The sequence below is a fragment of the Eschscholzia californica genome, unplaced genomic scaffold, assembly GCF_041429995.1.
Source record: "Eschscholzia californica isolate CP2 unplaced genomic scaffold, dmEscCali1.0.p SCAF_2, whole genome shotgun sequence".
NCBI lineage: Eukaryota > Viridiplantae > Streptophyta > Magnoliopsida > Ranunculales > Papaveraceae > Eschscholzia > Eschscholzia californica.
Window position 1 is genome coordinate 10895951 of NW_028238309.1, and position 25899 is coordinate 10921849.

Here is a 25899-nt window from a genome sequence, read left to right on the forward strand (position 1 = left end):
ATGGGAGTTATGATATCGATCTGGCTCATTACTATGTCATCTTTTATTTTGGTGGGTGGAAGTACAGCCGTTGATTGTGGGTCCAAGACAAATCCATCTGGTGTGGCATACACCATCACCGTCGATCCATCTGGTAAAGGAAATTTTACAAGGGTTCAAGCAGCAATCGATTCTGTCCCTCCCCGTGGTACTCAGTGGATCCGTATTTTTATTAAACCTGGAACTTATCGGTATAACCACTAAAAACACAACTTTACTTTCTTCTTTGATTTATGTATTTTCGAGAAATATGTTAACTCTTTACTTGATGCGATTATGATTATTTTATATTCGTGGTTTTGGTGAAAGCTCTTTTTTCTGCCCTTGGTGGGGCTATAATTATATTATAAGTAATAGTTATATATAGTTCTAGTCCTAAAATGTGAACTATGCCCAGGGAGCAAGTTACAATCGAAGCTACAAAAACGTGCATAGTACTCGAAGGTGAAAATCGAAAGACCACTGCGATTGACTTTAATTCTCCTCAGACTAAAGATTCAGGTGCTACTTTTATGGTACATGCAGACAATTTCGTGGCGAGACGCATTAGTTTCCTGGTAAAGATTGTTCAATTTTGTTAGACTAATTCAATATAAGAATCACAAACCCTAAATATAGATGATGTATGTATCATTGCAGAATACATATCATGTTGATTCAGGTAAAAGAACTATGGCTGCTGCAGTAGGTATAAAAGGAGACAAAGTTTCATTTTACGATTGTGGTTTCTATGGATTACAAGATACACTCTGGGATGCAGTTGGACGTCATTATTTTCAAGGTTGTCAGATACAAGGCGCTGTAGATTTTATATGGGGGTCTGGTCTATCTATCTACGAGGTAACTTTAAAGTCTATATTAAATTTTTCTGATTATCTAAATTTGAACGACATTTCAAATGTATTAACAAAGCCAAATTATGTACTATATCACTGATTTAATTATCTCCAAATAATTATTAAATCAACTAGATCCATTATTAATGAGAGGGAGGCTCCCTTCAGAATGTCGATCGACCAACTCTTTTGTACCTTTGAATATTCCATGAGTATAGTTGGTTTAGGGAATGACTATGCTAGGCTAGGCCTTACTTGGTCCGACCGAAGAGAGTCCGGGTAGGGTCGGAAAACCAAGTTTGAGGCCGGCCTCCATCGAGTTTGACTAGCCTAGAATTTGAAGTTTCATGTATAAACATTTTATTAACTTTCTTTTTGTGTGGATGTGAAGAACTGTCACATAATGGTAAATGGGGAGGAGTTAGGTAATCTGACGGGCTTTATAACAGCACAAGGAAGTTCAGCTCCGAAACCTCAGACTGGATTTGTGTTTATAGGAGGAGTTGTAAACGGTACCGGTTCTGTCTATCTTGGTAGACCTTATAGGCCTTATGCTACCGTTATTTTTTACCGTACTATTTTTTCGGAAGTTGTTCACCCCAAAGGATGGGACTTCTGGCTGCAGGGAAAACACTTGTAAGTTGATTTCTCTTCTTAAAAGCTTCTCTTGTTTATAGTACGAAAAACTCATACTCTTTAATCACAACCATAAAGAACTTTGACAGAGGGGCCCTTTTCCACCTATTACTTGATCTATTTTTTTTTGTTGAACTTATTACTTGATCTATTTGGTTACAAAAAAAAAAAATGATAAATGCACCGAAAACCTAAGACGATTTTCGACCAAAATCAGTCATCAAAGACTAGGATTTCGTCCATACAAGTGAAAAATTATCAACTAGATAGTCAGATAAAAGAATACTCTACCATTATAGAGGGGGTCTTTTGAGTACCTTTGGCCAATTTGAGTAAATTTAATTCTTGACAAATTAAATCTAAGATAATTCAATGTAATATTTCAGGGATACATTAATGTTCGCAGAGGCGGAATGTCAAGGACCAGGGGCGAAAAATACATCTCGAGTAGAGTGGAGAAAGACATTGAGCTTACAAGAAATTCAGCGCTACACTAATATTTCTTTCATCGACTCAGAAGGATGGGTCCGCAAGCAACCCTCCCCTCAAAATTGATCTTTTTTCTCACGTACTTATTGCTAAAAAACTACGTAATCATTGATTAGTGTCCCATTATAAGTAAATACTTTGTATTAGATTTATAGAAGACCCTAATTTAATGTTAGCTCTCACAAGAGATTTTTATTTTTCTTGGTATCATCTCATTATATAATATATTACCTTACCAAATTTTCTATTTATTTCAGATCAAGCAAATAAAACAACCAAATTAATATGTACACCTTTAACAAAAAAAAAATTAATATGTACACATTTATCAAATAAAGTTAATCTGACAGATACTATACAATTAAAAAGAAATATTAGACAATTATTCAGAACATTCTAATCAGTTGATTAAATAATTTCAGTGGTAACAGTTCCCAAAATAAAAAGATTCGGATTATGTCTGATCCAAGGTATTGAAATTTTGGATTCAGACAAGTATATATTTAGAAAAAATTTTGGGAAACCCAAAACTCTTGTTTAGTTCTTGTGAGTTTCCTCTCAAAAAAGTATCTAATAATTATTAGGGCAGAAGCAAAATATCTATCTTAGCATCTATTCGAGTGTATTTTCTCCCTACAAGTATAGCGCCAAAGAAGGTATTTGATGATGTAAAAATGATACAAAGTGAGTGTTTTATTTTTGCACTTATTAATTGTGGACCAGTAATTGTAGGTCTTTTGTTTTCAACTTCTAAGTGTGGCAAAGTAAATGCAAAAAAGTAAACTCGAACTTGGAGCTTATTTTGTTTGCACTTGTTTTATAAGTGTTAAAAATGAAGTTTTTATCCTTCTCCTAACACAATAATTACTAATATAATTACAACTAAAAAGAAAATCTTAAACAATTGATAACACGGTGACTCTTCACTTTCTTCACTCATCATTCTCCGAAGTTTTTCTCCGAATTTTTTTTCACATCTCTTCCTTCATTAATCAAAGAACCACCCAAGCTCTATGATGTAACGTAAGGTCATTCTCTTTCATAATTCTTAATTATTTGAGGTTAATATTTTCGACACAAAGTGTTCATAAATCGTAATTCTCTTGCATCCAAACTTGCGAGCTTAATGGTTACTATGAAATGCTAATATGTAAATACTTTAAGATCAAAATGGACAACTCCTCATCGTTATAACATTTAGAATCTATTATATAAAACAGAAGGGAAAATGATGACTGGGACAAACATCCTTATTTAATAATAGATATTGTCTAGAAGCCCTTCCCAAAATTTAAAATATAGTCCTTCGTAGAAATAAAATAACCGATTTAAAAAATCTTTCTACAGAAGGAAAAATGATGACTGGGACAAACATCCTTATTTAATAATAGATATTGTCTAGAAGTCCTTCCCAAAATTTAAGATATAGTCCTTCGTGGAAATAAAGTTACCTATTTAAAAAATATTTCTTAGAAATAAAATATTTAATTTGAGAAAAAAGGAAACAAAAGATATTGCAAGGGTTAAAAAAAGAAATTGAAATCTCTATAATAAAATAACTAATTTAAGAAAAATAAAATAAAAGAAAATAAATAATAAGTAGAATACCAAAAATTATGGTATCCACTATATAGCAATAATAAATGTTGAAAGTCGTCAAATCTAATTGATACGACAGTTCGTGCCCTTGGGCACGGGGTATGTCCTAGTTAATATAAAAACAAAAATCAAACAATTAGAAGTGATGGAAAACAAACGTCGTAACACTTACAATTGATATCACATACTAAGTGATTATCACTTAGAAAGTGGTAGCACTTATAAGTGCTAAAAAATCAAACACCTTCCTACTGTCAGTTTGTTCGGGGTATGAAACACCTCCTCCTCCTCACCATTTTTCTCCTTCCAACTGTCTACCTTATTCTTCCATATTGGACTCAAAAGATATAGAACGACAAAAATCTTATTGAATGGAAGAAACTAATAAGAAACACCTAAAGTATGAAGAAACAAGAGGATCACAAAACTCACCACTTTCTAGTGCTGAGGAATTACTTAACTTTAGCATGAGCGGCGGAATCCTACACAAGGGGTAATTGACAAACATTCATGGCCTAATATAAAGAAGACAGCAAGAAAATACCCATAAGACACCAGTGAGTAGAGGAATATAAAAGTTTGTTTCATATATCAAGGAAATGAACAAGTGCTATACCTGAGAGTTTTGAAGACGATCTGCCGTTGATGAATGATTAAGTGATGAGTTCCTCTCGTCACCTTTTGTTGTCGGGTTATCTGAAGGATCCATCGCCAAGTTTTTAGTTGAAAGTTATTATGGATTCATTAAAAACCGAAAAGTTGTCTCTACACACTAAAGAAACTTTTCCTGTAAGAAAAAAGGCTAACATTTGTTAGGTTTTCACATCAAAATTGTAGTGGTACAAGCCTGAGAAATGATGCGAAGAGAACGACATTGGTTGGATTTTAATCTCTATTGTAGTTTTTTATGCTTTGTGCATTAAAAGCGACTTATTCTTGTTCCTCATAGTTGGGACTGTTAAGTTTATGGTCATCCAACCCAAAGCTAATTAGTTATGAGTGTATAGGAGCTAGACATTATATTCCTAGTTCAGATATCATAATTTTCCAATGTGTGGCATTCTTTGAGCTTAACACGTCTCTTTTTTCTTTTCGTGTGATGTGTAACACACGTGACTTTTTGAACTTGTAAGTGAGATGACCTAGACATTACATTCTTGGTTGAGAGAGCACTTTTTTCCCACGTGAGACTATTCTAACAGGGATTAATATAAATAATCAGAATCAGTGCAAAACTTTCGCCCTACCTAGAATATATCTTGGTTGTAAAATACAAGATGTGCAAACAAGAAGAGCCCTCAATTATTCTCTTGAACATACATCCTTGTATCTCTGGTAACAAGGGAGATTCTTAAATATATCAAAACAATATACAATAGATTTTGGGCCCTAGATTTTTACAAATCTAAGAAAATTTTGGTGCAGAGATACTTGGATATGTTGATTTGATAGGGTTCAACCTTATCACCAATCTTTGAGTAGATCTATCACTTATAGTGCTCCATCTTTCATTATCAACTATTATTTTCATCCTATGAATGGACATTTAGGCCATTATTCAAATATTGATATCAGCTCTGCATTAATATTAGGGTGGCACTTTGGGTAACACTTTCAAGTACATAAGTACAATGGGGATACTGGATAGGAGTGACAACTTAATCTAGTGTAGAGAGTAAGTATCTTATTTTTACGGGCGGAAATGAGTTCAAGTGATAGTAAAGAGTAAACCGTCCTTATAAATAAATGTCATTAGTAGAGAAATCACTAAATCTACAAAATCCCACTTCTAACTTAAAAACAAATCAAAGAGGTGATAAATAAATGTCATTAGTTGAAAGTTATTATGGAGTATTATCTTTAGTGGGAAGATCACCCCTAGTGATTTCATTTTACTATAAATTGGATCAAAGATGTAACCCAAAATAGGAAGGAGCTCGACTAGAAATGAACTTAAATGAAGAAGCTCGACTAGTATTTTGGGTCTTCGAATTGATTAATCACTACTCATATTTGGAATCCAACCTTAGTCCGGAGGGTGTGTGAGGATCTCTCGGCAAATGTGAATCCAAAGAACCCCATCTCCAGAGAAGCTCAAAAACATAAAGCCATTTGTCCCAGCAGAAAAGAGTGAACTTTCTCCAAATCACTATGCAAAACCATGGCGAATGAGCTAACGTATGCTTCAAACCAACAAACTATCATTGTAGATTCTCCATGGAGTAAACTTTGACAACTTGAGAGTCTAAATTCCAGATAGCAGAGAGATTTTCAGAAGATACTCTAAGTATATTGTATATCTTTAAATCTAGTTATATTATTAGTATAATATTTTGGGTTAGTAGAGAATTAGTATTTTTAGTAGTTTTGTAATTTTAGGAAACTTTTCATGTTTTCTAGTCTAGTATTTTATTTATTTAGATGTTGTTAATTAGTGTTTGATTAGGTATATGAAGCCCTTTTACTAGATAAAGGGATGTCATAGTTGTTTAATTCAATCAAATTTTGATCAATAAACTTAAGATTTTTTTTTTACCCTTTGTGAGTTTCGAGTTTTATAAGTTCTTAGACACCGATCTAAGACTTTTTCTGAGTTTTATAAGTCTTAGACATAGATCTAAATTTTTTCGAGTTTCCACCGAGTAATTTGGCATCAAGAGAGAGGATTCACGTGGTTCGATATCATCTACGCAAACGTCACTTTAAAACACATCGATAGATTTGTCAAAGGTTCATCTAAAGTTGGTTTAAGAAAAATCATTCACATTATTAATTTTTCCCCAATTTTGTTATCAATCAACATAGAGAAATATTATAATGATAACAATTTTTCAATTCAAGTGCCTCTGCGTAGAGACTATGATGAGTACAAGATGAAGACAACGATACCTATCTTCGAATGGTATTTATCTATAAAATGAAAAACACAACAATTTCAACAATATATTAACGATTCTGGAGATGAAGGTAACAATTTTTCAACCCAAATACACCCATTTAGAGATTATGATGAGTACAAGATCATTGCAGAGATACGAATCTTCGATAGGTATTTACATATCGAAAATTTATTTGATTGGTTTGATAAGGTCGAACGACAAGTCAATATGTCGACTACTATCCAAATGAGCAGATAGTTAAAGTATTGCTGGTAGATTTAAGGGGATTGCTGCGGATTAGTGAGATGATTTCAACGTCTAAGGAAGAGACAAGGAAAGACACCAATCAAGAGTTTGCCATCTCCGAAAGGGAACCTAAAGAGAAAAGGTTGACTTAGTTACAATATGGACTATTCAAGATACGTACAACTTGGATTTTAAAGTTGAAGCTTGGGAGCGGGACTATAGAACTTTAGATTTCGAAGGAAATAACATTATTGCTTTAATACAAGAAAATTTGTTCGATATTTTAATAAGCAATCAAAGATTGTTTATTTGCATTATGGAGCAGTATCTTTTGGAAGGAGGTGACATTTGTGTTGAGCTTACTCTTTTTTTTTGTTGAAGGGAATACCTTAATATAAAGAGAGTTTCACAACAAACTACGAAGAAAATTAAAATTACAGTATATAAAGTAGTAAAACAAAATAACAGAATTAAAGAAGTGCACAAAATATCTTCGATTTGTCGAACTGTCTTCATTCTGTAGCTTGCTAAGCTGGCAGCTCTTCTTTAGTGTTGAGCTTACTCTATTACAACCACGACACACAACTATGTTTATTTTTTTTATGTTGTGCCAATCTTTCATTCTTCCGTTGTAAGCACACTTATTATTTTATTTTGTATTAAAGGAATCTTAGTACAAATTAAGTTATTATTTATAAGTAATCATTCATGTCTAATTTGGAGAAAGTTATAATGATTGCGGGTCTATATAGACTTTGTATAGACTTTATTTAGACTTTGTATAGACTTTATCTATGAAGGATATGTCCTGCCAATCTGAAGGAATTTCCTTCTGAAGGACTGCTATTCGACCAAGATGGCGATGCACGAAATGATGACTTTATTTAGGGATCGTAATGCTTAGCTAAAAGCCGCTTATGATCATGGGATCACTTCGGTAATCCACAACTAACATAGACTGGATCCTATAACGGGATACACCAAAGAGTGGTGGCTTGAACAGAGAGAATTGACTAGAGGGAACTTAGCAAATAGATGGATTAGATCCAACTAAAGTGGCCCAAAAGGTTCAAATAGGATCCAGACAGAGAAATAGAAGAACCGGGTCCGAAAGAGAGGTCTGGGACTAAAGGAAGCCGACCATATCATGACCGACCATGAATATGGGTCAGCCATGTGATGGCCGAGCAGGAACTTTGGGTCGGACAGACCAAGCCCATTAAGAGCATCTCTAATCCCAACTTGTCTTAGGCCAAAAAAATCACTTTTTCACCCCAAAATTTTCAGCCTCAGCTTCGCCTAAAAAATTTAGCTCCAACCTCAGCCTCTCTTGAGGCCGAAAATTGGATTTGAAATTTGAATTTCCCTCTTTTTTACCCATCCAACAACCATATTAAATTTCTGATATTTCTCTATAAATACATCTATCTTTCTCTACAAACTCATCAAACTTCATATTTTTTTTTCTCTACAATGAATCCTGATTTTACTTTATTAAACTTGATGCTTGAAGAAGATGAATGGGCTCGAGAAAGGGATTATGATGATCTTAAAATGTCAGAAGAAATGGAAAAGAACAGTCCACAAAAACGTTCTCGTTATGTTGGTTCTGTTTTGGGTCGGCAAAAGATAGATCCTAGTAGGCAACTCGGTCATGAAACCATTATGAGAGACTATTTCACTGAAACTCGAACGTATGATGATACAATGTTTCGCTCACGCTACAGGATGACTCATGATTTACTTTTGCGTATTCTCAACGTTGTTGGGGAATACAATCCCAAATCTACTAAAAGAATTGATGCAATGCGCCAAAAGATTGTCACCTCATCAAAAAATTACATCTGTAATGAAGATGCTTGCATATGGAGGTCCGACCGATTCACAAGACAAATATTATCTTATTGGTAAGTCTATTGTCATTGAATCTTTACAAGAATTTGTAATAGGAGTCATCCATGTCTTCGACCCTAAATACTTGAGGGATCCGAATGAGTCAGACATATCTAGACTCCTAGCACTCGGTGAATCACAAGGATTCCTTGGAATGCGAGGGAGTATTGATTGTATGCATTGGGAATGGAATAAATGCCTGTCGCAAATTGAACTGTCGGACACTTATTGGGGCCAAAACGGCGAGTTGGTCACAAATCGGGGGCCAAAACAGAATTGACCCTTTCCAGAATCACAAATGACCAAAATGCCCCTCGTACGTCTTTCTCTCGATTTATATGTTTTTCGCATTGAACTCCGTAAAATACACCTGAGTAAGAGAAACACACAATTCATCAGACTAACTGCTCGAAATAGACTAACTAACCCAAATTAAGAGATTCAGATGAGGCATTTTCACGACTCATCAGCTACTCAACCTCGCAATATTGAAGAACTCATTTGATCTCTTGAGTTCAAATTTTAAAACCACTAGGGATGTCCTCAGGAATGTGAACCTTTCTCTTGTAGTCTGAGAAACTTGAAAACAGTGTTAACTAGAGGAAGATAGGAACCTCATCCATCATTTAGAACCCTGAGAATAAGGCATGAAGCAAAATGAAGAGAATTTTACCAAGGAAAAAATAATGTCAAGAAAGTAGTATTTGTATTTTGAGTACAATACCAGATATGTATGAAAAAAAAAGTATTGAAAAAAAAAAGAAAGAAAAAGAAAAAATATTTGTTTAGGTTGGAAATGAGAGCTATCTCATCTCAGTTGGGGACAGGGGAAGAGTCAGGATTTTGTTCGAGGCAGGGCTGACTTTAGTGAATCATTTGCATAAAATGAAAAAAAAATTTCCTCGATTACAATTTCTTCATACTTTTATCATTTTATATGGTAAAATTTTCTCTTCTACCATCAGAGATACCTAAATTTAAGAAGCGAGAAGAAAAATATTGAGATTAGAATGTCAATCGACAACCTTTACAGACGATTGACGACATATAAGTAAATAATGACAAGATCATGAAGTGGAAGAAAGATAAACAAGTAAGAAATAAAAGAAAAAAGTTGTGACTTAGAAATAATTTAAGACTTTAAGTACAACATAAGAATAATATTATCGAAAAACAAAACAAAACTGAAGTCTAGATTGAAGGTTGGACACAATTGGGTGAGACAACCAAATTAGTTGGACGCTTACAACTTCATTGATATCAAATATTACATAGAAATAAAAAGGTTCCCACGGATTCAAATTTCTAACCTACGTACCGTTGGCTAAGCATTTGAGCTAATACCTCATAATGATTAAATACAAATAAAAAGGTTCCCTTTTCGGGTATTTTAGGGTTTCTCCCTTAATGTGGCCGGCCAAAGCAGCCCACTATAGGCTTGGCCGGCCCACTTACCATGGTCGGCCATCACATGGCCGGCCCTTAGAGCCTTGCTCCGGGCACTCCTTTTTGGTCCGGTTCTTTCTATCTTGTTCAGATCTCCGTTCGAATCTTTTCAGCCTATTTAGTTGGATACAATCCATCTTTAGCCTAGTCCCGTCTAGTCAAATCTCTCTGATCAAGTTACCACTCTTATGTGTAACTCGTTGTAGGATATGATCTATGTTAGCCGCGAATCACCGAAGTGATCCAGCGATCGTAAGCGACTTCTAGCAAAGCATTACGACCCCTAATTGGACCGGACTGGATGATCTTCGGGATGAGTTCAGCATTATCCTAGCTGACAAATTGATCGCATTGCCATCTTGATCGAAGGACACTCCTTCGAAAGGACATCTCCTTCAGACCGAACGGATATATCCTTCAATCTCCCACTCTTGTACTTAGAACAAGTGCAATGCTCGATTCCCATCTCTCTCTGTATCTCATCTGATACGTCATACCTTTTAGACTTTCTTGATCTGGAGAACAACAGTCAAAGCAAATGATTAACCATTAATCCATTTGAGTGTGGCCACACATTTTCCAGTTGCTTCTCCACAAGTGGCCCAGAGATACTAATCCTAACTTAATAGGAGGACATAATCCAGTCTTGTACTCCCACTTATCTTCATGTATATCGTGTCCCACCTGGTAATCCGCCTTTATAACCTCTTTTTACGGCTGACGTTTAACGGTACCAAAGTTTGACATTCCTCAAATAAGATGAGTGGAGTACTCATGTTTTAAGGAATCTCTCCAATCTTGCCTATGAGTGTTCATGACATTTTTCAACATTTGAAGAACTCTCATGTTTGGGATATCCAATGTATATTCCCCAATCATACACTCATGTAGTTGACTTGAATACTATATTCCTATAGCCCATGAAACTGCCCTATCAGTCAACCTCACATGCTAGTCTTCATGAGTCATTGTTGCCCATGCAATGACTGAATCTATCCATGTTCACTCAGTAGGGTTTCATTTACCAGATCACGCATCTGATAAACCTACTTGGAATGCCTCATTATATTTGGGTTGTCTATTAAACAATAAACCATTATTTAATGACTAAAATAATTTATTTATTTCTGATAATAAGAGTTTGTAAAATTTGAGCCTGCCCGTGTAACTCCTTACACCCTCAATTTTACTAGTCTAAGCTTAAAGCTTAATGCCTATGACCTTAGTATTACTTCCCTACTTAGTCTAAGGTGACAATTTAGTTAATAAATTAAATCTATATGGATTTTGCTTGTTATCATCCGATGATAATCTTTAGTATTACCATACTAAATTAAAACTTCCCAAGTTTTAACTTCTTTCTTTTATTTGTAAAGTTTGCAACAATCTCTGCCTGGACTCTTTCCAGCTTACTGTTCTTCTATGTCTAGATTGTCATCTTATTCTGCAAGTTTTGCAACATATGACTTTTCAACCTTTTATTTTCCTACCGAGAGTTCACAAGTTCTTCTCAAGTACATTTTGCGATCCAGATCGGCTCTTCTGGATTTGATTGGTGACGACTTTAGATACTCTAAGATGTCAAGGCTCATGTCCAACATGACCGATCTTATGCCTTCATCATAGCCATCTTTCTCATGCGTGCTTGCTCATCAGAATCCCTCGGATGCTGATTCTTGCTAAGCTGTGTTCCATGACACTTGGGTAGAAATACTCTTTTTGAGTCTTTCACATTGGACTTTTCAAGACTTTTTCTTGAACAAGTCTTATCAGCTTAATCTATCTCCATAGATCTTTGGTGCCCAAAAGCATTTCACCTTTGTGTGTGGTCCGTGTATTGAGTCAGTTCCAAACAGTTTTCAACATCAGAATGTTGTACTCAATCTCTAGTATGTCGTCTACATACCGGACCAAAGAAAACTGGGTCACTCCCACTAACCTTCTTGAACTTCTTAAATTCAAGATTTCTCTTCATTCCCAAAGACAGCAACACTTAATTACTTTGTTGAATCAAAGATTCCGACTCCTACTTGCCCGCTTTAATCCCTCGATGGATTTTGAAGCTTGCATTTTCATCAGTTTTAGAATAGTTAACTTCCTCCGGAATGTATCAAGTGCACATTCTTTTGCTAGTGAGTTGATCATTATGGTCTTAAGTATCGTGACATGAGGGTGGTCTTTTCATGGTCCAAACCACGAATTCTGTGACCCTTAGTCGTGCTCTGGGAAGCACCGACGTTTCCATCCTTGTCTGTTTTTCTCTTTGAAAACCTATTTTGTACTTAACAAGAACCATTCCTTTAAGGAAATAGACCAAGTTCCAAACTTGATTTCAGACATGGATTCCATTCTGATCTTATGGCTCTAAGCCATGTTTCGGAGTGATTCCGTCACAACTTTTGTGTAGTTAGCTCATTTTTTTCTTCAGCAGGATCTCCATCCTTTGAGACAGATTTATGAGTTTTCAAGGTCTATAAAGGGTTTGAACAACTTTGAGACGCTCTCAACTCCTTGAGGGCTCTCCTGTGAATCTAATTCGCCTTATGCAGGAGGATCTTCGAGATCTTCCATCTCTACCTCTACCTCTCTTTCTATGTCTATTGGCTCTGAGTAGATAGGAACCGCAATTACTGACATTCGTACATCACTGTCAGTTTGTTGCTCAGATCGAATTTATTCGACATCTAATATTTGTCCCACTTGTCTTCTTGAAATAACTCTTATTTCAATAAAGACACCACCACGAGCAACAACTACCTTGTTCTCTGATTGCTTGTGGAATAATCCCCAGTAATTCTTTATCCCATAAAGAAATATTCTGTCTGATATGTAAACTTGGTTCTCGGAAATAATTTACGTTAACTAGACCTTTAAGAAAAGACCACTTTGGAACCATTCTAAACCCATACTCTTATGGCGTCTTTTCAGCTTTAGACGGAATGTGGTTACGTTGGATGAACGACCGTGTTTGAGAATATATCCCAGAAAGTGTTTAGAAGATTGGCATAAATCCATCATTGATCGAATCATGTCTAACATGTTTGATTACTCCCACTGGACTCATCACCCATATGATGTGTTTGTGCAGCAAGGTGAGAAACTATTTCTCATCTTCTTTGATGGTCATCAAATTCTTGATTCAAATATTCATCATCTCGATCCAATCGAATGACTTATATTTTCGTCAAGTGAATTCAAGTTAACTCTAGTTAGTGTTTTAATAGTTTTACGTACATCTGTATGTACGAAAACTATTAGTTTACTAGCCATTTCTCTCTTTCTAAAAGGTGACTTTGTCAAATAGCCCTTTTGGACAAAATTCACATATGTCATATGATTCTAAAATCATTCAGACTCAGAAGTCCATACAATTGGATCCTTTTCTTGTGTCTTGTGCCAATTTGACCAATGACAAAACCAGAGTTGACAGCTTTGAATCCTTTGATTATAGCCCATAGTATCATTGTTAACGCTTTTGGTACTCTGAGAACCCTTTTGTCAATTTAACATTATTTTAAAACATTTGATGTTTTTAGAAGAACGTAATAACTCTTATTAAGTTCTACCTAGATCAGTGTCTAAAAGAAGACTTTGATCCCTTTCAGCATCCTAAGCAACACTTTGCTTCTGCTCCCTCTTGGATCCTTTTTCCTTTTAGTAAAGTATGTAATTCCCTTGAGCTCCCACTGAGCCGCATATTCGGTCTTACACACCTGATTAAGGGAGTCTACAATACTTGCTAGATTAACTTAGTTAACAAAGATACAAGAATCAAAATTCGTAATTCCTTTTCTTTTGTCTTCCAGGTACTTAGGGTAGTTTCCTTGAATGGCCTAGCCATTGCTTTAGAAACCTTTACTTCGACCCTTTAACCTTTTGAATCATAAAAACTTTTCTTATATTCCTTTGATAACAGAATTTCAAGAACATGCTTCTTAGATTCAAAGTTCCTCAATTTTCTTTTCAAGACGACTTTCTTAGAGGTACCAACCTCTCCATTCACGACATCTAGTGGAACTTTAACTCAAGTTTTCGAATGGTTGTGTAAGCATCCATATCATTAATCTCCACGAGAGAGAAAATTTTTATGGATGTTCACAAAAGACTTTTGGATAATCACATCCTCAGTCGTTTGAAGAAACAATGAACATTAGGAATAATATGTTCTCAGACGTTTTCTTTGTTTCGAATTCGAGAACGTTTCTCATATTCTTTTCCAATCAAGAAAATATTTAAAGTTTAATTCCTTCTCGAGGAATGAACGTAGGTCGGAAAATTATTTTTTAATAGTCATATATACAGTACAGTAAAAGAAAAAGCAAAATCATAAAACTTATTATCATTGCAAAAACCAGTTTTTGCCACATTATCCAATGAAAACCGTCTCCGTTTGTATAATATGATTCCAAGATCCCATTCTTATGAAGTCAAGCGTACTCTGGCACTGCCCTCAACTCCACCCTCCTGGGTGAGTAAACCCTTTACTGATCATACTCTTATTACTCTTGGTTGATGAATAACAATTTGTGTTAAATTCATCCTTTTGCCTCGAAATCCAAAACCCTTTTGCTGACTCGTTGAGAATAGAATTTTTGGGTATATGGCCCAAAAAATAGGCCCTAATAGGACTTTTAGTCCTCTCTAATCCCATAAAGGGTATCAAAACCAAAATAATATTACAAATAGATATCTAGTCCATTTGGTTCAATCTAGAGAGAAAACACAAATCCCGAGAATAACTATTAAATATTAATACTTAGACTAACCTTTCTTAAATATAAAAACAGTTATAAGATCAAAATCACCAAATATATTTTCCATTTTTATCTCCCTGTTTCTCTCTCCAATCACGTTTTTATATTAAGAAACCGTGATCTTCTCATAATCAGTAAGTTTTGTAACCGAAACCTTATTGTCTGTCTCTACACTCTCTCTCTCTCTCTCTCTCTCTCTCTTCATCTGATTCGAAAGTAAATCCTCCATTAAATCAGACACCTTGATTCATATTCTTTTGATTTGCTGAAATCAAATCACCATTGTTAATCAGGTAAAACATTAATCAAGTTATTAGTTTTTGTGATTTTGTTTTATTTTATGATAATTGATTATCTCTCTACACCTTAATCTACTGAAAATCTTCCATTAAAGCAAAGAAATTTGTGTTTAATATTCATTAGAGATATTCAAAAACAGTTTCTTAATATTGTTAAACAGGTTAACAATCATCTTCTTAAATGATTCTGTTTCAAATGAATATGAAATTCTTGTCTTTCTCTCTCTAAAAATTTATTGCATGATATATATTTTGATGAGACAATCCTTCATGACTGATTCTTACAAATTCAGTATCGAATTTATCTCTGTATCATCTAATCAAATCTTCATCATTATTCAGTATTTTCTCTCTCTAAGATTCATAACCGATTTTATTATGTTAATGTTAAATCCGTCGTTACTGAAGATAATGCGATTAAGAAGTGTTTGTATCTATGTATTTTGTTACTTTTTAGTAGTTTTAGGTTACAGATTTTTAGATCATTTCTTCAAATCTTCATCAAGGTTTCCGTACAATTTTTGATGCAGAGAAGATCTCGTAAGATTTGTTATAACTGAATGCAAACGATATACTCCCTCCGTCCCAAAAAGAATGACCTATTTTGAAAACCCAACTTATTAAGGGAACATCATTAATTGGTGTTTGACTTTCAAAAATAACATGGTTTTTCCAATTGTATCCTCGTTAACTATTATAATTTACAATGAAAAAGTTGAACTTACCTTTAAATAAAGTTGTCATTAAATTTATAGTAGTGGGTATTATTGGAAAGAGCGAAAAGTTTCTTTCTTTATTTTTAGAAATAGGACACTAAAATGGGACAATCCAAAATAGAAATTAGGTCATTCTTTTTGGGACTGAGGGAGTATAATTTAACATAAATTACGGATCATTTATAATAAATTACATATCATTTTTTATCCAGAGTAGATCTAGTACGATTTGGTTGTAACAGAATGTAAACGATATATAATTTACACGACATTACATGATGTTTACTGAACATAACACATACATAACGCAGACGTCTTTTGTACGATGTTTTTATAACAGAATGTAAAATATATGTATTTTGTTACAAATTATGCATACTTTATAAATAATATCAAAAACATCTTATAAATCTGCATAAATTAAATATAATTTATTCAACATTACGCGTACTTTTTTCACAAAACAGTTGCCGTTTATAGTACAATAAATGTTCCAAAAATTATATGTAATTTATTGCACATTATACATATTTTTTCACATAACAGTGACCTTGTGATTCGAACTAACGTTATGTTTGTCTCCTAACACATTATGAAGTTTAACAAACAGTATGCATAATTTATTCCATTATACATGTCGTTTCTAGTAAATTGTTTGTTTTGTTAACAAATGTATATGTTTTCTTTTTGCAGTTTTGTTGTTACTTATGGAATTTCCTACTGAAGTTCGTCATTTGTTTTCTGGTGGTGCAAAATCATTTGGATATGCTCTTCGACAATATAGTGTAAATGTTGTTTGTCCTGCTCAAGACTACATATGCTCTTCGACAATATAGTGTAAACGATTTTTTGGTAACAGAATGTAAACGATGTGTAATGTAAAAGAAATTATGTGTTATGTAATAGAAATTATGTGTAATTTACTGAACAAGACCCAAATACATTTGATAAATTACATTGTATACTTGACTAATGATGGTTTATTCGTCATAAATAATACATAATTTACGTATTTGTTTCATAATTTATATTCGATTTGTATTTATGTATGAGTAAAAACGAAAACAAATGCTGCTTTAATGTTCCCAGAAAAATATACTATTTCCAAAACTGAAAGTTAAGTGAGAGAAAGTAATATATATGTTTTGTATATTAACCCCCAAATCACGCTAAATTGATTTGGAAAGAGAAAATTTGATTTCCAAATCTGTTTAGAGGAGAGAGAAATTATGATTTGTTTCTATCTACTTTTTTCTAATAAATCTCCATATTTTTGGCTAATAAATCTCCATATTAAATCTGTAAAGAAGAGAGAGAAAATTGATTTAGGAAAGTTTAGATTTTGTTTCTAAACAGATTATAGAAGAGAGAGAAATTTTCGTGAGAATCTAACCGTTTTTTCCTAAATTTATCCTAAAATCAAGGTACATTAAACCGTTTGATATTTTTGTGCGGCCCCACACATTAAAATCCCGTGAAAAACGACTGGGACATGGAAGGAATTATGTAAAATATATATTTAAGGGTTTTTAGTCCCAAGAGCAGAAGGACTAAAAATCCATTTTTGGGGAAGATTGGACCCTAAACCCTTTTTGAACATTATTTTGGGCCATATACCCACGGACTTAGACGCGTAGACCTCTTCATAGATCTACCCGTATTGTCCTGAAGTAAAAGATGGCAACCTGCTTTGGCAGACCCACCATCAATGAACAAGGGCTCAACAGGTGTCTTAATCTGGGTAGGCTTTACTCAAAATTCTTTGTGAGGACTTTTACATTTTTATCATGCACGAATTATTGTGAACTCTAACATAATCATACACGACATAAAACGTAAATAAATAAGTAAATGCGCGCTAGAAAATAAATCAAGCAAACATGACTGTAAATTATGGGTTCTCCCAATTTCAATTTCAATAAAATATCAAAGAAGAATCAGATTATTGTTGTTTTGAGAAATCGACTACGATCTACGTTAGTCGTTACAAGGCATTGATACATAATGAAGATGTGATGAGCACGATAACCGCCTAATTTAAACTATAATGAAAGAGGCCTAAAGCTCGGCAACATGAAAAAGGCCTAAAGCCCGACAAATTTATTATATTATTTACTATACATATTGCCTAAATTACATGGGATAAATTTTAATGGCAAACTGCTTCAACCAAGACTCCATCCCGCGACCTCATGGATTTAAGCGGGGTGTTCAACCGCTGCACCAAAGAGTGATGGGCAAAGAAGAATCAGATTAGCAATTAGGGTTATTCGAAATTCCAAATTAACAATTTAGGGTTTGGAAATTCCAAAATTTCTAAAGGGACCATTCGAAGTTTTAATAATTATACTTGTTTCTAAAGGCACCATTCAAAAGTTCTAATAACTATATTAGTTTCTAAAGGCAGCATTCAAAAGTTCAAATAATTATATCAATTTCTAAAGGCAGTCCACCATTTTCCTACAACCTACCGAACACTTTATTTTGAACTTCTAATGTTAAAATTTTGATTCTCTTTCCCATAAAAAAATGTTTTGATTTTCACATGTATCAAGCGGATCTTGAAGGTCAATTACTTTGGATGATCCTTCTCTTACATGAATTGGGTCTATGATTCTCTTTCCTAAGGAAAGAGTATTGATGAGACATGAAACAGTCTCATTTGAATCTCTTAATTCGGGTTAGTTAGTCTAGTTAGAGCGGTTACTCTGATGATTTGTTTGATTTTCTTTCTCAGGTCTCATTTACGGAGTCCGATGCGAAAACATCGTGATAAAGACATACTTGAGGGGCATTTTGGTCATTTTGATGACAAGGGTATTCCGGTTAATATTAGTGCTCATGTGAAAGTAGAGTCCAAGACGAGTCCATCGGCGAAAGCGGAAGTGGAATCGGAGTCTGGATGCGAAAATAGGAGCAAGTCAAAGTTTGGCTCAAAACCCACTCTCCAAGTCAACAGGTGACACATGGCAAGCATCTAAACGTTAATGTGAGACTTTGGTATTCGGGTGGGAACTCTGGTGGGCTCTCTGGTTATATTCGGGATCTGCTCTTCACTTTGATTCCGTGTAGCGCGGGACATGCTGCTTCTGTACGTGCATGAGAGATCCAACGACTAGTGGGATTTCCGGCCACGTGGCTTCATCGCGATCGTGAGCTCCATCCCTTCTCAGCTATCCGCGACTCACCATATCAAAGACTAGGACCCTCACAATTCAAATTGGGATTTTATCTTTCCCAGCTATTCTCCCGCTCATCTCTATTATCTCCTTCCTCTTATAACCGAGAGGACATGGAAGGAGATAAGAGACAGAGAAGGAAACAGAGGGAGATGAGGAAAGAAATTAGAAACCGAGAGAGAGAGTGTGTTTTAGAAACAAAAATGAGAAAAAGGAAAGAAGCAAGAAGGAGGGTGACATTCGGCTTTATAACAGGAAGAAAAACAGAGGCAGAGGGCTATCTCATCTTGGAGGGATCATCTCTCTAGCTCATTTAGAACCGAGAAAACAGAGGTGAGAGAGAAAGAGACCGAGCTCATCATCGTCATCAACATCATCATCTATTTTCCTTCTTCATCTTCATTTTCTGAGTTTCTTTTAGTGACAGAGAGAAATCAAGAAGAATTGTAGAGAGAAAGAGAATTCTGGTTTTGGGAAGAATTGTAGAGAGAGAGAGAGGATTATTGAATTCATCAACATATATTTCTTCTTCTTCTTTATCTGAAGTTCTCTATTTGTGAGAGGTAGAAAGCTTAGAGAGAGATTGAGAGAGTTTTAAACAGAAAAAAAATAGGAAGAACAGTAGAGAGAGAGAGAGAAAACCGGGAGTTTAATTTGAGTCTTTTTCTTTCATTTTTGATTCTTCTTTGTTAATCTCAGCTTCTTAGTGAGAAAGAGAGAGAGATTACAAAGAAAGTGAAAGATATTGTTGAGTTTATAAAGAAGAAACAGGAGGTTGAAAAAGAAACAGTAAGGAAGAAGGTGAGAAAATCATTTTCTCTCAAGGAAAATATTTCCGGGAAGACGAGAAAATCGTTTTCCCGGAGGGTGTGTTTGGCAGCAATTCAGAAAATCAGAAGAAATCCTTTCCCTTAAGCTCTGTTTGGCTGAAACCTGGGAAAATAAAAGGAAAACTATTCCCTTAGGGTCTGTTTGGTTTGGAAAAAGCGACAAAGTTAAGTTTTCTTCTTCCTCTCTTTATTTAATTTTCCAATTTATTTTATATATTATCCATGAGTAACTAATCTTTTTATCTAGGGTCTTAGATGAAGTTTTAATGATGATTCTAATGATAAATTAATTACAGTTTTTATTATTCTAACGATAATATCTTCCGGGTTTTTAGACCGTTCATGGACTGAAAATCTGAGTTATATAAAGAACTATCTAATCAGACCAAAATTAAATTGTCGTTAGAATTATTAGAAGAACGGATTCAGAAAACCCTCGGCTCTCCCCCATTTGAGTTCCTTGTATCATTTGTAATTATTTTCTTTCCGTAATTTTATTTTAATATTTTATTCAAAACCAAAACCAAAATCATTTTCAAAATCTTAATATTTCCAAGTCTTAGAATAGGTTTCACTTAGTCTCTGAGGAACGAACCGGTCTTACCGGAATTTATTACAACTTGACACCCGTGCACTTGCGGGTGTAGACCTATTTAGGGTAACCTTTCTAGGCCCATCAAGTATAAGGCCATGTTTGGCACGCGAGAATCTGGAGGAAATGGAATGTGATTTTTGGGAATCACAATCCTGACTACCGTTTGGCTCGCGGGAACGCAAGGGAACCCTATTCCTCTAGGAATGGGATTCCATCTAAATGGGGTAATAGCAAACCCAGGGAGGGGGTGAGTTTGTGATTCCCATTCACGGGAAATGATTTAATTTAATATTTATGGACAAAATTATCCTTACTAAAATTTAGAATGACTAATATTGAAATCGTCCTTCACATAATATTTAACTAAATTTTTTTTAAACTTAGGATTTCAGCCACACACACACACACACTCTCTCTCTAGTTTTTTCTTCTCTCCTTTTTTGTTTATTCGACTCGGTTTCATAACGTGTTAAAAGGAAAGAAAATGAAACTGATACCTTTATTTATTTTAAACAAATGTTTAAATTCAAATTAAATGAGTGTATTTGTTATATCTACAAATTATAATAAATAATTTACTGTATATATTACAAAATTGACATATAATTATGTAGTTTAAGTAAAAAGGGTATAACAAGACTTTTGTAAAAGTTTACATTCTTATTCCTAAATGAACCAAACACCAAGGTAAGAATCTATCAAGAATTCTATTCCTATTCCTGGTCAAACCAAACATCAAACTAAAGTAATATGATTCACAGGAATTAGTTATGGGAATGCGATGTCCGGGAATCACATTCTATTCCCGTACGCCAAACATGGCCTAAGTGACTTGAAGTATTCCATACCCAAATTATCAACCAAACCCTTAGAAAACATTTCACTTTTCCCTAGGGAAAATATTTCTGTTTTCCCGGAGGGGAAATGCCTATCAAACACAAACGAATTCTCCGTTGAGATCTTCCTCAAATAAACTTCGCTTGCCACACTTTTCCGCTTCGGTGACGATCCATGGTGCAACACTATCCGATTGAATCTTCGAAGATGATAACTACAATTTTTCGAGGCTGGTAAAATTTACAACATTTCATTTTCCAATTATCATCTGTTCTTTCCCGTAAATCAGTATCTTTAACTATAAATGATATTCAAGCCTTTGATTTTGTGAAACAGTTATCAGATGCAACGTCTTAGCTAGGGTTTTGAAAGATTAGGGTTCTTTACCAAAATTTCTAAGATTAACACAACTGTTCATAACCATTAAAAAACTTCATATGAAGGTTGAAGAGTAGATTATTAGCTTGTATTTTCTCTTCCTCTTGTTAGGGTTTCTTAATTCTTGCATTATATATGTATGTTAATTTAGAGTACATCATTGCCACATAACATAATATGACGTTCAGTACTTGTGATAGACAAGATTTTCTTTCTATCTTAGCTAACCGATCGTGAAATTCGATGATAGGTTCTGATGTCGCTCGCGATATATTTACTGAAGGGGGATTTCAGGAATGAGCTAGAATCTGCAACCAACGAGCAAATCCTAAGTCGGTTCATAGACTATTGGTAGCTCGTAAGTGCCTAACTGTGGTATTTATCTGTGAAGACCCTTGCTAGTTTTCACTAGCTCGTGTATAAAATGAAATGATTTAATAAGAGCCATGTTAGGAGTTTTTCTTTCTCGGAAAACTAATTTGCGAACATATCATGTTTCATGGAGATATTGTTTTTATCTAAGACTTATCTTAACTCACACGTATACAGAGTAACTCTATAGATAGAATACAATCTGTTGGATTCCATAAGTGGATTGCACGAGATATGCAAATGCAGTGACTTCTTTTGAGGGAAGGCACATAATTGTCTTCGAGCAATGAGCTCGGGCCACGGTAGCAAGTCGAGCAGTGTCTGGTAAAGAGCATCTCGTGTTCTATATGGACGCTGCTTTCATGTCAAAGGAATAATCGATATGCATTCCTCATATATGTTTATCTGCCAATTCTTTAATATTTCATGTTAGAAACATTTTTTGATCGGTACGTCATGATACCCTGTCTCAAGTGATTTTTTTGAAGTTTCTTATTGGTAGAATTTTTGGTTCGATTGTTGAAGTGCTTTCCTGAACTGTTTTGGCCATGTTCTGTTTATTTTTGTCATGCCCCAGTTTCCTTGTCTTTAAGCTTTTGGAAGTTTTATATTTAATGAAGGGTCAAAGAGCCTTGGTTGAACTTCCAATAAAATAACCAGAATAGATTCAAACATGAACCATATTTTTATGTATTGGATTTGATTACTAGGCCTTAAAGGAAGTTTCTTAGGAAATCTCTGTTTTAGCAAATAACTAAAAAATGATTGTTGTGATACCATTAACGGCTAATATCGTTTCTCAATTTGTTCAAACGGATAAAGATATATTGATAGATGATTTATTTATTTATTTATTTATTTATTGATAGTTTTTGTATTTAAAAAATAGAACATTTTGTCGTGACTTTGTCTTAAAGCACAATTTGTTATTACACCTAAAGCTTTAACGGTTGTGTACGGAGAAGTCGTTAATAGCTACCATGAATGATTATTTGGCTGCGAATCTGTCTTGGCTTGTTGGCCGGTACACGTCAACTAACTTATGAGGAAGTTTCTTGTACATGTTCAATTTCTAATTTTGCAAATTTGCATCACTTTTTCTGTCTTCTGCTTGGTTTTCCTCCACGTGAAAATCGGGACTTCTATCCGCACGTGAATAACAGTATAACACGAAGTACATTTTTAACGACTTTATGCGACCTACCTACCTTTTTTTGAACATTTGCCTCTTTTTCCCAATTGAGGATTTTTCTTCTCTTTTTGTCCTTTTGAGCAACTTTTAGCTCTTTGAAGTAAGATAACTCAGAATTGTTATTTTTATATGAAACATTTATCGTTCACTTATTCCTTGTAGTCCGACTATTCGACATTGAGAAGGAAACAAAGATAGTCGCAGCTAGAAGATGGAAATCCAACCTCGCAAATTTCAGAGACAATCTCTAACAAAGAGTAGAAAATCAGTAATTTCTTGACCTCTCTTCTTGATCTTTTTGGTAAAAATGTAAGTAATCTATTTTTGTGCATTAAATGTAAAACCCATATCTATCTAAACTGCCAGTCTTTAAAAATTTTTTTTAACTCAATTTAGCCAAATGTGAGAATAGAAATGAGGAAAACAATTTATAGGAGGAATAAACAGATTAAACTTATGTTGTTTTGTTATCTGAAATTTACTTAGTTGAATAAATATATGTTTCTTTAATGAAACCCAATCAGGAAAATCTGAAAATTTGAAGGAACTCTATGTTTCATGATTGTTCATTTTATATTTACCAGTTTAGAACTCCAGAATTCCATCTAACTGATAAATTTGATGGAAATTATTAGTCACAGAGGAACTCTGTTATGTTAGTCTTCTTAATTCCCATCATCATCATCATCATCGTCGTCATCAACCATGATATGTTAGTAAAAGCAATCACAACTCTTCACAAGCACATAACTTTTATTTATATCATCATACCATTGCTTAGGTTCAGATATTTTCTATTCCACCATTAACACCCTGTTAGGAAAACCTAACTAGACAAAGAAAAAAGACAGAGAAGAGAAGATTCTCTCATCTTCTCCAAACCCTCTAACCACCAAAACAAATTATGACAGTAAAACAGTAATGTCAGTCAGTTGGGTTTGTTGTTTCTTCATTCTGAAACCAGCTTATTTGACTGTGCAGGCAACAGCATGAGCCCACAATTTCAGATGTTTTTTCATGGCCATTGTGTCACTTAGTGGAGGCATCTTCAACTTCAGATAATGGGTTCCATATTTTGGTGATTTTGGTTTCACAGGAATCAAAATACAATTTCCAGTAATTTCAACACCATACCTAAAATCCATCTTTCTCTCATCTCTTCTAATGATCCTTTCTCCTCTCTTCATCTTCATCATCTTCTTCTTATTCATGTCCACAACAGGTACTACCTCCATTTCCTGTATCTCTGATTCAATTCCAGACCCACATTCCAAGCTCTTATTAACCTGATTATCAATAATGGGTAGTTGAAACTTCACTGTTTTGAGTTTTGAAACTTCAGTAGGTGGTGGTTGCTGGTTTGATGATTTGGGAGAGGAGCTCAAAACCTGAGGTTGAACAGTTTTTTCATCAGTGGTAATGTTGGTAATGGCTAAACCAGATAGTGGAGGAGATGGTGGTGGTGGTGGTGGTGAAGATGATAGGAGGAGGATATTAGAGAAGAACCAAAGAGAATCAAGATTCTCAATGATTTTTGAAACCTCCATGGTTTCTTAACAAGAGAGGGAGAGAGAGAGGTAAACAGTGAGTGAGGTTTTTATTATTGGTGTTTTTTATTTGGAGAAACCAAAGAAGAATTGAGGAGGTTGTAAATGACGGAAATACCCTTATATTGTAACTGTTGAAAGGTTAAAACCGGATACTGGGTGGTAACCTATGGGCTTACAGAGGAGAAGACTGTTTAACCAACGGTTAAAAATTACGTGGACAATTACTACTGTTTTGTTTAGCTTTTCCTATCTAAACAAAACTAGAGAGTTTGTCTTAAACTCCTTTTCACTTCAAAAGTATTTAAAGCATCAAGAATAATTGGGTGGACGCTGGTGTACTCGTTGGCATACTCCATAGTTTTTTTTTTTGAATGGGAATTTATTAACATAAAGAGTCTATTACAATAACTTAAGAAGAAAAACATAAATACAATAAGTAGTACAACAAAAGATCACAACGGAAGAGGTGCATAGTATAACTTCGGTTTGCAGAACAATCTTCATTGTGTAGTTTGCAGGGCTGGCAGCTCTTCTGGAGTAAGATACCATAATCAGTCTTGAGAGTCCATCTGGTAGCTATAAAGATGAAGCTCGTATCTAACTTCTTGTAACACTTAAGATGGATTAAACATACACCCAAAATTTCCAGAAGAAACGAGGGTGTCTGCAAGATGGAATCATAGGATGATTCCGGGGTATCCCGCCAGTATTCTCCATATACAGAGACCATATCCGATCGAATTATACAATGCAGAAACTGTTCAGACACCACCTGGTAAATGGGATCGCTGTCATAGTCCGAGTATGAATACCATGCTAATCCGACAAAAGATCGCAATTCAATTGCGTAAAGGGGTGGAAGTGAACATGTTACAGAACTTGTAATCAGAGTTAAATCTCTATGACCGCCAAAGACAAATATAATCAACAAAAGAATATAAGTTATAGAGTGCTGACCGGGGTCGAAGGGAAAGTTTAGATGAGTGCTATTTATTACTAATCTGATAGATAGATGTAAGTGTCAGCATATGTACGATTAGTGTTCCTAAACTGAAAACGATGCAAAATCGGTGAGACTAGCATGGATAACCGATCAAAATGATCGTAATTAGATCGACAACATAGATATACTGT

General features: G+C 34.6%; 1 protein-coding gene and 1 long non-coding RNA gene across 2 annotated transcripts; both read left to right on the forward strand.

Moving 5' to 3' along the window:
• LOC147556167 (putative pectinesterase 29) lies at positions 1–2066 on the forward strand. The gene is made up of 5 exons (XM_086658589.1): positions 1–230; positions 437–554; positions 679–879; positions 1267–1511; positions 1898–2066. Exons 1-5 carry the CDS (start codon positions 1–3, stop codon positions 2064–2066), a joined length of 963 nt encoding a protein of 320 aa, XP_086514715.1.
• A 19252-nt stretch (positions 2067–21318) lies between these two features.
• On the forward strand, positions 21319–25004 carry LOC147556168 (uncharacterized). The gene is made up of 4 exons (XR_015235310.1): positions 21319–21506; positions 21902–22009; positions 23378–23483; positions 24197–25004. It is a non-coding gene; the product is annotated as an uncharacterized LOC147556168 (long non-coding RNA).
• The last annotated feature ends 895 nt before the right edge of the window (positions 25005–25899 follow it).

Excerpts from the sequence above, each read along its gene's own strand:
- LOC147556167 (XM_086658589.1), top strand. The coding sequence starts at position 1 with ATGGGAGTTATGATATCGATCTGGCTCATTACTATGTCATCTTTTATT. Across the intron at positions 555-678 it reads ATTCAGGTGCTACTTTTATG|AATACATATCATGTTGATTC; the intron begins GTACATGCAGAC and ends GTATCATTGCAG. Across the intron at positions 1,512-1,897 it reads TGGCTGCAGGGAAAACACTT|GGATACATTAATGTTCGCAG; the intron begins GTAAGTTGATTT and ends GTAATATTTCAG.